The sequence below is a fragment of the Neopsephotus bourkii genome, unplaced genomic scaffold (genome assembly GCF_033783945.1).
Source record: "Neopsephotus bourkii isolate Nb327-2 ecotype Australia unplaced genomic scaffold, CSIRO-AGI_Nbou_v1 NB_1189, whole genome shotgun sequence".
Classification (NCBI taxonomy): Eukaryota; Metazoa; Chordata; class Aves; order Psittaciformes; family Psittacidae; genus Neopsephotus; species Neopsephotus bourkii.
In genome coordinates, this window is record NW_026901674.1 from 5,079,956 (window position 1) to 5,093,518 (window position 13,563).

At 41.2% G+C, this 13,563-nt stretch overlaps 1 protein-coding gene across 1 annotated transcript in view; it reads left to right on the top strand.

Moving 5' to 3' along the window:
- Positions 1-13,563, top strand: part of HSPA12A (heat shock protein family A (Hsp70) member 12A) — a 58,920-nt gene that overhangs the window by 11,775 nt on the left and 33,582 nt on the right. The window contains exons 2-3 of the mRNA XM_061364245.1: positions 5,032-5,117; positions 7,830-7,957. Coding sequence (XP_061220229.1) covers positions 5,032-5,117; positions 7,830-7,957 — 214 coding nt within the window. The remainder of the gene's footprint in view (positions 1-5,031; positions 5,118-7,829; positions 7,958-13,563) is intronic.

Here is a 13,563-nt window from a genome sequence, read left to right on the forward strand (position 1 = left end):
CATCCCATTCTATGATTCTATGATTGTTAATTGCAAATAAAATAGGAGCCTTTGAATAGAAAAAAAGGAGATAAAATGGTGAAAATGGAAGTCTTCTCTATTTTGCCTGTCACCTCATAAATGCATGAGATGTTCTTTGGCAGTTGCTTGGGTTAGGACTAAAGTCAGAAACTGTAAGGATGTAGTCAAATTTATTCTATGAATATAGTCATATCTCAGGTTAATGTTTATGTTTTTTTCTATAATTAACTTAAAGAATTTTCACTCAATATTTAGATAAATATTATTTTAACTATGGGTGTAAGTGCTTGAAGACTCACTTTAATTTGGATTCCAAGTCAGATTCCTCCATTTATTTTGATGGGCAAGTTGTCAAGAGTTAAATGTTTATTTAGCTCATGCTGTTTAGCTGTATGTTTTCTCATAGTGTGTAGTTTGACACAGAGATCCTTGGTAAACGTGGGAGATAAAGCTGGAACTTGAGCTATGTGGGACCCTACTTGTGTTCTTTCATTACAGAAGCCTTAGTAGGTCATCTTGTCTTTAAGAACTGTTCCAAATGCCATGATACTATCCGGGATATCTTTTTAAATTACAAAGAGGAATTTACTTATAAAGGCTAAGGATGCCTTCTTTTTGTTGCATGATTACAAATCAGGTTCCTTGCAATCCTTTTCCCGTTCTCTGGCTTGGAAAAGATGTGTCTTTTTCTTTCAGATCAACCAATCACAGCCCTTTAGAGATAAGGGAAATCCAGGCATTTGCCACTATTCAGAACCATGATGTAAAAATTGTGACACAGGCACGTTTTTTTCCCCCAAGCAAACATTAACTCAACAAAATAGTAAAGCTCCCACATGGACAAGAATATTTTAACACCTTTCCATTCAGACAGGTTAGGTGGTATAATGCTACAGATTTTCTGATTTCAGAGGGGGCCTACAGGAATGCTGGAGAGGGACTTTTTACAAGGGCATGTAGTGATGGGACAAGGGGGAATGGCTTGAAACTGCCCGAGGGGAGACTGAGCTGAGCTCTTAGGCAGAAGCTCTTCCCTGCGAGGGTGCTGAGGCGCTGGCACAGGGTGCCCAGAGAAGCTGTGGCTGCCCCATCCATGGCAGTGTTCAAGCCAGGTTGGTCACAGTGGCTTGGAGCAAGCTGCTCTAGTGGAAGGTGTCCCTGCCCGTGGCAGGGGCTTGGAACTGGATGAGGTTTAAGGTTCTTTCCAACCCTAACCATTCCATGATTCTATGATTTACTTTTGACAAGTGGTTCACTATTTCTTAGAACTCTTGGAATTAAACCCAGGGTGACCTGGATTGCAAGCCATTTTCTGTAGATATAAATTCACTCTGGTGAATGACTCTAACTCCCCAGTATTCTGAACTGCACTTATTTATTAGCTCTGCAAACTCTGTGGTAGTGTCAGGGCCTCTTTTAACAGCTGAGGTAGGATATAACAATTACAGGTGCCCCAGTTACCACACATGATAAGTTGGGAGTCTCATTAAATCAGTTGCAGTGTAATGCATCTGCTGCTTAAGCCAACATGGGAAGAGCTCTACAGAATCCCTGGACCACTATATTTGGGTTAAAATCTTCATTTGCTGCTTTAGAGGTTGTAGAATTGTCTTCCATAATTTTCCTCTTCTCAGCCAACAGAGGTCTAGGCTGGCTGTATGTGGGATGCGCTGTAGAATTCCTTCGTTTAGCAGCGTATTTGCAGGAGCTGCAGTGAACACACTGCATATGGTTATGGGTTTGTAAGGTTGTTTTTTTTCCCTGGGGTCCAAAAATACTGATATATGGCCAAGAGCTTAAACTTCCAGCAGAGTTGGGCAGTTAATGAGAAATAGGATAAGTTAGCCCTTCCACAAATCCAACCTTTATCCATAAGTTCTTGAGAGCAAACTGAAACTGGAAAGGACCATTTACCATAATGATTTTTCATTAAAATTTCTGTTTTCTGTTTCAGGTGATGGTTTCTATGAGTAGCTAAAGATCTCTAAAAGTGCTTCCCATTTTTTTTATTCATTAGCAAGTATTTTTATACCTGTGGATACAGTGAGCATCCGTGTATAAATTTTTACACCTCTGGATTATCACAAGTTGGTTGGGTTGAATGAATTCTTCATAGAATACCACCCAAGTTAGCACAGTTTCATTGGCTAAATAGGAATGTTGGACTGCTTATTGAATCACTGCTCTCTGAGAGACAGAAAGATGTGTATACTGTCACACAGGATTTTGTGAGCTGCATATAGAGCTATAAATAACTTCTTGAGGTACATCCAGGCTAATAACTGAAGGCAGGCTGGAAAATAGATTGCTGAAACCTGAGTGCTGAAACAGGTAACGAAAAGAATTCAAAGAGAAACACTGAAAACATAGATAGTGGTCTGATATCTACATTTTTGTGCTTCAAAGCATGTATCCTCAGTGGGGAATATGTACCAGTATCCAAAGATGTTGAGTCAGTACTGCAGTGTCCTGATTTGCTTATGAAGTATTGGTTTAGGTCCAGTCACACATGGCAGCAGGATGCAGGGAACATGGTTTGTCACTAATTCCCTTTTTTCCCCAGTGCTAAAATGTTGTTCTTCAATTCTACAAAAAAGGCAATGTTGATGGTACAAAAATTAATGTTTTGAAAAGAGAAAGAAATGGCACAAGGGGGGCTGATAACAGCATCTGAGGCTGATAGCAGCATCTGATCCAAATGTGTCTTAATGAACCGAGCAGATTCTGTGCTTGTCACATTTGGCCTGTGGGTTTTTGTACTTCACCATCAGAGCAGTAACATAACATGTTCTTGAAGGACTTGTGTGGGAAATGAGAATATTTTACTTCTGCAAATGCTTCTGAAGATCAGGCTGAACACTCATATTGTAACTTGATCACAAGCAATTGTCATAAGAGCGACATTATGAATTAGAGGAGGATTTTTTCCTCTGGGCAGATTATCCCGTAGTTGCCTACTGCAGAGTTTTTGCGTCTTCCCTAGGAAAGAACACATACGTGATTACTAGGAACAATAGGATTCTTCATTGAGTAGTTAAAGGGTCTTTTCTTGGAGAGCAGCTCCTGTGTCTTCTGAGGATAATGTCCTGACTTGTCAGTCATGTCTAGGAGTTGCATGCTATGAATAAATATACATTTTATTGTGTGATACTTCCAAGCAGGTGCAAAAAATGTGTTGATATGTATTACTTAATATTTGTTGTTGTTATTAAGTCTCCAAAGAGACTTGCTAAGTAATTACTTTACATCTAATTAGCTTGCATTGTTGAGGTGGGATTTTGACCCTGGCTGGACCCCAAGTGCCCACCAAAGCCACTATGTCATTGCTCTCCTCAGCTGAACAGGGGAGAGGAAATATAATGAAAGGCTCTTGAATCAAGATAAGGACAGGGAGATACACTCAGCAGCTACTGTCACAGGCAAGACGGACTTAGGGAAATTGGCCAGTTTGATTTCTTACCAATCAAATCAGAGCAGGGTAATGAGAAATAAAACCAGATCTTAAAAACACCTCCTCCCCACCCCTCCCTTCCTCCCACGCTTAATATTACTCCCAAATTCCCAACTTCCTCCCTCCCAGCAGTGCAGGGGGACAGGGAATGGGGGTTGTGTCAGTTCATCACACGCTGTTTCTGCAGACTCCTCACACGCTTCCTCTGCTCCAGCGTGGGGTCCCTCCCACTGGAGGCAGCCTCCCTTGGGCATCCCCCTGCACTAGTGTGGGGTCATCTCCAGGCTGCAGTGCATCTGCTCCACTGTGGACCTTCATGGACTGCAGGGACACAGCCTGCCTCCCCATGGACCACAGGCTGCAGGGGAACCTCTGCTCCGGTACCTGGAGCATCTCCTCCCATCCTTCTGCACTGACCTTCGTATCTGCAGGGCTGTTCCTCTCATGTCATAGAATCATAGAATAGTTAGGGTTAGAAAGGACCTTAAGATCATCCAGTTCCAACCCCCCTGCCATGGGCAGGGACACCTCACACTAAATCATATCACCCATATTCTCCCTTCTCCCTCTGGCTGCAGTAGCTGAGCCATTTACCCCTCCCAGTATTATCCCAAAGATGCTACCACTCTGATGGGCTTGGCCTTGGTCTGTCTTGGAGCCCGTTGGCACTGACTCTATTGAGCATGGGATATGAGCATGGACAGGGTGTGTGGTACCTTTTCTACATTCCATTTTGAGACACTATTGCAGTCTCTACAAAATAACACGTTATAAATAAATCCACCTGACTCATCAGGTTTTGATTAGTTTAATGAGCCATATCTCTTTCTATCATCAATGGGCTAAATACAAGAAGGAAAAACACAAATAATGTGTTATGGTATTTGTCACTCGTTTGGTATGTTCCTTTAAATGCAATTTCAGTATTGTAATGCAGGGTACAATATTTCTTTGATGGTTTGTTACTAATACTTTCCTTTTTCCCAGCTGGATTGTGTCCTGCAGTAATATTAACAGCTGCAAGATGTTTCAGTGCAGAGTGCATTGAAGAATAAAACCAGGCAGTACTGGGAAAGTTTCAGAATGAAGGTTCATGGTGGAATAATTGAAATCTACTCTTACTGCATTGTCAAATTGATACCAACTCCTCTTTTGCTCTTAAAATGAGGCTGTCCTTTTTGATCTCTCCACTTGTGTTTAGTTTGTGCCTTCATACATTTAAATTGGAGGCCATTAATGTGAGTGGATAGTGTTCAAGCTGCTTGTATTAACTATGACTTCTGACTAGGTTTAGAAAGACTTAAAATTAACTTACATGATAATGTAATAGGCAAAAGAATGGAAGTAAGTCGTGAAGGTCAGACAAACGTTTAAAACTAAACCTGCAGTTCTTGTGTCATAGTATATTGTAAAGGTAAAGATATGTATTTTACATGGCTGCTGTGGAATTTGCTTCCTTTTGAGCAGATTTGTTACAGCAAGGAGAGTGTAGCAGTAAACAACTGTCCTATCCTACTCATTCTGCTTACTGACACTGAGGAATCTTGCTTTCCTTTCAGATGCAGTTTCCACATCTGCTTACTCATCACCAGCCAAAAGTTTGGGAGACCCTGGAATCACTCCATTGTCTCCATCACATATTGCGGTAAGAAATGCACTCTTAACATATACTGTATGTTGACATTACTTTCCCCTGTGTATTTAGTGGGACATAATTTCTTTAGAAAGCTGTCATTTCCTCACATAGAGATCCCTTTTATGCTATCCATAGCCTTAAGGGAAATTTTGGTCATGCTGGGATTGGTGACAGAGCTGTCATTCATTTCACTGGGGTCCTGATTTTGCTTTATTTTTCTCTACTTGCTGAGCTGATAGATGTGCTCCTGCATATTTTTGTACTGAACAGGAGGGCTTCTTGGTCCTCAGGGTTACCAAGTTCTGTCTCTGTCTGCCACTGGTTTGTTTAGGCAGCCCCTGAAATGGCTCATTCTGTTCATTTAAAAAATAAGAAGGATATAAATGATGCTCAGCAGTAAAATCCAACTTCCCAGGGAAAGGAATCTCTTCCAAAATATATAACATACATATATATATATATATATATATAGAGAGAGAGAGAGAGAGAGAGAGAGAGGAGTTCAAAATAGAACTGGTTTAGTTCCTTAAGGAAAAACTTCTAGAAGCAAACAAATGTCCTATAAAAGTAGTGTGCTTTAATCTCTTGCACATCATGCTCATTTGGTTGATAAACTCCCATTAAAACTGGGTCCCATCTGTTTCTTAAGGTCATCTGCATCATCTGTAACACAGTATATGCATGGTGTATTTCTTGATATTGCAAAAGGTCATGTTCAGAACACATTGCTACCCTTACCAGATTTTTTCCTTAGATTTTTAAATCAAGAGCTGTGCAACATTCCTCTTCAGGGTTTCCAGAGTGCACTCTCATAAATATTTGCTTTTATTCATTTCTTTCTTCATATACTCGATAACGTATTCCCTTTTTCTTCTGTCATAGTGATGAATTTTATATCCTCTTTCAGTTAGATATTCTCCTTAAACTCTTAAGACTTATAAAGTCTTAAGGAAGACATATAAAAACCAGGTTGCCCGAGTTGAAAAGCTGTGTTAGGAGGACCCAAACAAGTTTTTCATTATTTCAGACCAAACCTTATTACTCTTGTTTCTGCATTTCAAGTTGCAGGCCCATGGGATTATCATGGAAAATGTAGGGGTACAATAGAAAGGTGTTGGAAGTAGCAGGCATGGAGATAACGGTGATATAGGAGGAATATCATAGAATCCCAGACTGGTTTGTGTTGGAAGGGACCTTAAAGCTCACCCAGTTCCAACCCCTGCCACAGGCAGGGACCCCTTCCACTAGAGCAGCTTGCTCCAAGCCCCTGTGTCCAACCTGGCCTTGAGCACTGCCAGGGATGGGGCAGCCACAGCCTCTCTGGATAACCTGTGCCACCCTCACAGGGAAGAATTTCTTCCTAATGTCTAATCTAAATCTACCCTCTGTCAGTTTAAAGCCATTCCCCCTTGTCCTATCACTACATGCCCTTGTAAAAAGTCACAGTATCACAGTATCACAGTATGTTAGAGATTGGAAGGGACGTCAAAAGATCATCTAGTCCAATCCCCCCTCTCCTGTTTTCCTGTAGGCCCCGTTTAGGCACTGGAAGATGCTGGAACACTGCTCATAGGGTGATGACATTTGGGAGATCCTTTGTAAAAGATAATAACAGTTGCTTCAAAGTGTGCTTGAAAGCACAGACTGAGCAGCAGTGGAGGAGGATTGAGACATAACCTGTATGGTAGTAGGTCAACAGGTCTTGTTCCATGGTGATTTTGCCAAAATGATGTGTGTGCAGACGGGTGTATTGCCCTCCTTCACTGTGACCTGCCTTTAGCACATAGCCTTTTCATCAGTATTTCCAGCTTGTTCTCTTCCTGTCTTGCTAAGCTGTTAGTGCTTTAACCACATTAGCCTGTGAAGAGTAGCTCCTTGCTGTACTTATGGCTCCTTTATGTGGGATTTATGTTAGGCAATAGCATACTGGGGAGTCATGCAATTCCTTGTTTATTCACATCATACTTTATATCACATCATTATCATTTGGGCCATAATCCTCCCACCTCTTCTGGTTAATGTTCCCATATTGCCCTTGACTGTGCTGTTCAGGGACTGCAGGATTACAGGTAAAAGGCAGGAGAGGGATTCAAATTCACTGTAAGCAGTTCAACAGCTTTCCACACCCCAGCACAGGCAGGAGGAAACGGAATGCATGTAATGCTTACAAAATCAGTGTTATGTAAATTCTTCATAAATAAATAAATAATTACCATAGGTTATAAAGCTTATGGCTGTATTTTGGGTTTTGAATAGCAATAATGCCTCATGTTTAGGGTTATCACATAGTTTACTCCTAAAATCACCAAATAAGTCCCAAATATGCCACGTTGATGGATATAAACATATGTTTCAGTTGATCAATTTTAGGAAAAATACCCCAAACAAACCAGCCCCCAAACCAGTAACCCAGTGTTCAGCCGTAAGTTTTAATGATACCAGATAGTAGCTATTCCAAAGAAAATTAATGTGAAGGAAACTCCTGATTCCAAAGGTTATGTATGAAAGGCTCCAGGAAATATGTTGATTTGTATATTGCATTTCCACTTCCATTGAAATGTGCAGCTTTCTGGTATCAGCTTCTGTTGCAAATGCAACTTTAGGGAAGTCCTTATTTCCAGTGAAGAGATGTGAGTGTCTCCGAGAGCAGAAATACTGAAGGGTAAGACAGGTTGCAGTTACTCTGATCAGTGACTCGGTGTCTATCTTGCTGTTTAACAGAAGGACTCTGATGCAGATGATGCTGTAGAACAGTTATTTCTTGTTGTTGTGGCTATTGATTTTGGCACAACATCCAGTGGCTACGCCTACAGCTTCACCAAGGAACCAGAATGTATTCATGTAATGAGGTAAGGGCTGCAATGCAGCATTTAGTTTTTGATCGTGATAGCATGCACTGTCTGCAGTAGCTATAGCTATTCTCTGCAAGAGCCTGAAGTGTCCAGATTTGTTTAGTGTTGCCACAGTGTACACGTTTGTCATGGTTATAGTTTTCTTTGTTGCATCTTACTGTATTCTAATTTGCTTTAATAATCAATGTGAATATGTCCTCTCTTTTGCTGAGTTCACAAGATGACATGAGCAAAGGGAGGGATCAGTGAGTGTTTGAACAGTGATAATTATTAAGTCAGGATGCTCTTTCTCAGAGATTGAGAGAAACTGCACCTTTATTAAGGGTCATGGCATTTCAGAGGTGCTGCCTGTCCCTTGGAATCATGTTTGTTTGCAGCTGTGTCTGCAATACTTAGTTGCTTGCACACAGAGACTGGGAGTTCCTGTGGCTGATTTAAGCTTTTTAGCATGAAATTTAAATCAACTCTCTGATAATGAACCAGTGATATTGGGAAATAAGCAATCAAAAGCCATGAATGTGAAAATTAAGGTTTGAGAAAACCTGTTTTGTATTATATGTATGTAAGGGATGGACTTTAGGTGCCATTATGTGGGTTGTGGTATTTTTATTTCTTGATTTAATCAACACCATATAAAGCTGCATATAAATCTAATGCAATCACAAATGCTTAAACTATTACGGCAGGTGCCTGAAAGGACTGCCCTACAAACCATTTGTTTTATATGGTTATTTAAAACTTGGTTTTTATAACTGAACCCCTATGCAATTCTTATTAAAACTCTCCTTTAAATGACTGTGTTGTAACAATTCCAAGGTATAGATAATTTCAGACACAAACAAGGTATGCCTGAAAACCTTAGCCATACAAGTGCTTCTGGACAAACCTGCTGTAGGTCATGTACTGTTTGCAGCAGTGTAATCCTGAGAACAAAAGGGCAAAAAGACTGACTTGTAGTCCAGTGTGATATTCTGTGATTTTTCTAAGCAAAGATGCTAGCTGAATGCAGATCTGCCTCAGCAGACAGTATGGATTGTGCAGTGAGCCTGCATAGCAGGTTTTGTATACAGTTGCAAGTATTTCAGAGATCCAATGCAGCTGAGTGGTTTGAAATACTGTCTAAATGGAGGTAAATATTGCATCCAGTTGCAAAGATACTTACCCTTTTCACTGTGGATGAGTAATGCTTCAAGGCCTTTTATGCATCTCATCCATCTATTGTTCTCTGAACAGCACAGGAAGCTGTGTGAGGCTGGAAGTCAAAGGCCAGGCCATGTGTTGCTGTCTCAGACAGGTTACAGGGTTGTCAAGTTGGAACCTATTTTTATTAATGCCACTTGTCTTATGACAGCAAATGATTAATCAGCTTTCTCAAAGAAGCTGAATGCAATGAGGGAGTACATCTCCGAAGCTGTACCTGAGCAAACCTACTGTTGTTCCCATAATCTCTATGGAGATTTTACTAAGTGAAATCACTGCTGTTCCTAGCGATGTCCTTTATGCTCTTCGGATTCCTTACCTCAGGACCCAGTTTTTGCCATTGGGCTCACGCTATACTGCACTAAATTGCATACTAGATCCTCCTTCCAGGATACCAGGCTCCCTGCTGGGACATTAAAATCTAGGTGCTGTGTGGCTGGCTGAGACTATGTTCCAAATGTTAACTGGTATTTTACTACTTATAGTTCAAAACACCACTTTTTCTTCCTCATTCAGTAATGGTAGCATGATTGTGATTTCAGACCTGTGTACATATGAGATACTGATGTAAAAAGAAACTAAACCCATTTATATATTTTCAACCAGAAGGAAGGAACTTATTTTGGGAGGGGGAATGTATTCAGATTTCCAACAAGGTATTTTAAACCATGGAAAATGTTTTAATACCAAAAATTATTTATTTTCCCTTAATAAATATTAGTGGCAGGGAAGGTTTTTTCGGAAGATGTACCAAAACTTCCTTATGAAATAGCCTATATTTTTATAGATATTTACATATAAATCGACATAAATCATGAAATTCAATGAAACGAATGGTGTATGTATCAAAATAAGGCTTCAGTAGTTCAGAAGGTATTAAGAGGTTCAAACTCTGTATATAATGGGCCTCACATGTTGGATGATTAACGAATATTTCAGCAGAGTAAATGCAACTTCCCGCCCGCACTCGAGAATGTTTACATGAAAATAAAGCCTACCAGTGATGCATCGTCCTCTTTGCTTCCTCACATATTTTCCACCTTCCCTACTTAGGGGTGATCCTTTCCAGACATTTAGATTTCTGACTGCCTGTTAACAAAGCTGCTTTTCTGTAGCTATCTCAGTTAAGGTTAAGATGGGTTTATTGAGAAGGTCCTACTTCAGAAAAGGGTGAACACCCAGCACTTACTACCACTCTTGAGTGTAGTATCAGCAAAGTTGTGATTCCAGTTGTGTAATTAGTAGACAAAGTCATGTCTTTGACTCTGTGTGCTTAATTGCTGTGATGCCCTAAAAATATGTATTTATAAGCATTGACCTAACAAAGTTATTTGAGCATATACTTGGCTTTAAATGCATGAGTAGCCTCACTCATATCAGTAGACTAGAACACGTATTTGGAGTTGGGTGTGTGTTTCTAGATGATGGATGAATGACTGCACTTTGATTGCCTAGAATAAGGCATTGTTATATCAATTTTAATTAAGGTAATAATTCATGCCTGTCAACTCTTCCTAGTTCTTCATGCTTCTACACAGATGATAGAATCCCAGACTGGTTTGGTTTGGAAGCGACCTTAAAGCTCATCCAGTTCCATCCCTCACACCACAGGCAGGGGCACCTTCCACTAGAGCAGCTTGCTCCAAGCCCCTGTGTCCAACCTGGCCTTGAACACTGCCAGGGATGGGGCAGCCACAGCTTCTCTGGGCACCCTGTGCCAGCGCCTCAGCACCCTCACAGGGAAGAGCTTCTGCCTAAGAGCTCAGCTCAGTCTCCCCTCTGGCAGGTTCAAGCCATTCCCCTTGGCCTGTCCCTACAGGCCCTTGTCCCAAGCCCCTCTCCAGGTTTCCTGCAGCCCCTTCAGGCACTGGAGCTGCTCTAAGGTCTCCCCTTCAGGAGCCTTCTCTTCTGAGGCTGCCCCAGCCCAGCTCTCTCAGCCTGGCTCCAGAGCAGAGCTGCTCCAGCCCTCGCAAGCATCTCCATGGCCTCCTCTGGCCTCACTCAAGCAGGTCCACATCCCTCTTGTGCTGAGGGCCCCAGATAGCTGTGGTTAAAATGTATGTGAAGAATCTGGCCATGAGTTCAGCAAGCACTTCAGTGGTAGGGGCAGTGCCAAAGCCAAAGCGAAAGCTGTAGAATCAGTTAATAATAATGTCTCTGTTGGAGGGAATAGAGAAGGTATAACACAGTTTTGGGAAAACTCCTATTGATTTATATACACTTAAGTGAAGTTATAAATGTTTTGGCTGCTGGTTAAGCAGCAGCAATCTGAATGTATTTCACAGATGGAGAAAAATAAATGAAATAGTGCACGTGATTATGAAAACTGCAGCCTGTCTTTGGAAGGTGGCAGAATGTGGTCTTTTTTCACTGTAACTTCACTTCAACCTTCAGGTTTTTCCTTTTGCTTCTCTTCCCTGTTTGATTGTAATTCTTGGCAGACATGTGCTTGCCTTTCTCCTGCAAACACACTTCTAGCTGTGTTCAGCTACGTTTTGATGACCCCACTACTTCGTTTCCCTGACTGTTATGCTGCAGTTCTGTATCAAATTCTCATCACTCTGCACGAATCGCTCTCTTTGCTCTCTCTGTCAGCCAGATTCAGGGCATTTCTCTAACCTTAGTATAACCTTGTGATCCTTTCCATGCTAACTTTCTTACTGCTTCTTTTTTCACTTTTAATATGCAGTCAGACCCTCTGTGGCTATAAACAGGTCAATGCTGATACGTGGAGCTACTCCACTTTATATCAACCTAGGAACTGGTCTAATATGTCTGAATTTAGGCAGAAATCTACACCGGGTTCTGCTTGAATAGATTTGCAGCTCAGACCCTGCTTTGAGAAGATATAGCCCGTGTGCATTTAGAATACTTCTGGCTTGTGTTAGTCTATGCTCTTAATAGGTATTTCCATATATTTTTCTTTAGCCTAAGAGCAGTAATTACTATTCTTTTGCCCCTATTGGGGGGCAGAAAGAAGACTGCAGATGAAGATGTGAAATCCCAGCCCTACTGGCTGGTATCCTCCACTGATTGAGTGCTCCACCTGAGAAGAATGGGCAGTCAGAAGTTACCATGTGCATACTTTTGCAGCTGCATCTCTCAAATAGATGTCACACAGGAATACCTTTAAAGCTCTGATTGCAAATGCTAAAGTCAGGTTTCCCATTCAGTTTCCATTTTGCTCTTTATGTGACCGAACAGTAATACAAGCTGAGAACTTTAGAATATGCTGAGCCATTACTGTCTTGAGTTTCCATCAGAAACTCCTCAGGAAGTGAACATCCAATTCTCTAGGTGGCTTTGAAACTTTCAGCCCATACCACTGAGCATCAATTTATCTTCATTTAAACTGCTCCTTAAGTGTGCTTATTCCGGACAGAGCAAATGTGCCCAGCCGCAATGAAAAATAAAGAAGTTTTGTTATTAGCCACATCCTATTTATGGAATTTCCCACCAGTGACTCAGAATGAATCATTAATGATTCCAAGCAAAAACGATAGCAGTCTGTCTCCTCTCTTTTTGCAGCGGGTGTGTGGGATTCAGCAATCTGGTGAAATAGGCAGCGTTTTCTGCTCATGGGCTGTGGGATCCCAGCTTCTTCACATTGCAGCCATATGTTTGCTCTAACACCTACTCAAAGAGTTTTCGAGCTGACCAAAGTACATTGCTTAGCAGCAGGTTAGAAGGAATGACCTGGAGCAGAGCCTTTGCCAGCTAACAATAGCTCAGGGCCTGAGCAGTGGGAGCTAGGGAGGTTTAGGGAAGTTTTTCTGAGCAGATGAAGGTGGAAATCATTTAATTTCCCATTATGCTGTTTCTGCTCTCAGAGCAGTGGAATTGCCCTGTACACTGAAGTGAATTCATAGACCTGTTATTCCCTGCCATTGGTAGTGCAGAAAAGGGCAGATTTCACTCTGTTTGATCTAGCTGAGTGGTCTGAAGGGTTTCCAGCACTTTAGAAGATCCTCTTCCTTGTTACTTTGCCAAGTATTAACCCCTTAGATTGTCATTTTCCGTATCAGTTGTCTGCCTTGGTCTGGAAGTCCATTAATTTTCAATTGCCTCAACTGTTTCTGAGAGTGAAATGGAAGAGGTTTTTTTCAGTGAGAATCAAGTAGATTGGAAAAGACCTTTAAAATCATCCATAATCTTCCTATGTCACAGAAACAAGTACCACAAAACAAGGCAACCTTTTTGTGCATCAGAACAAGAACCTTGGCAGTACTATATTATGAAAGTGTGTTTGGCTATCTTTAGAAAGAAGTAATCAACATGTGGTTTAATAATGAAAGCACTTGCCTGTGTGATCTTAACTTGGCTCCTGTTTGAGCTGTGTTATGATTATGCCTGACAGCATAAACAGATTTTCCACTAAGGCCTTCTGAAGAAAATGTTTTCTG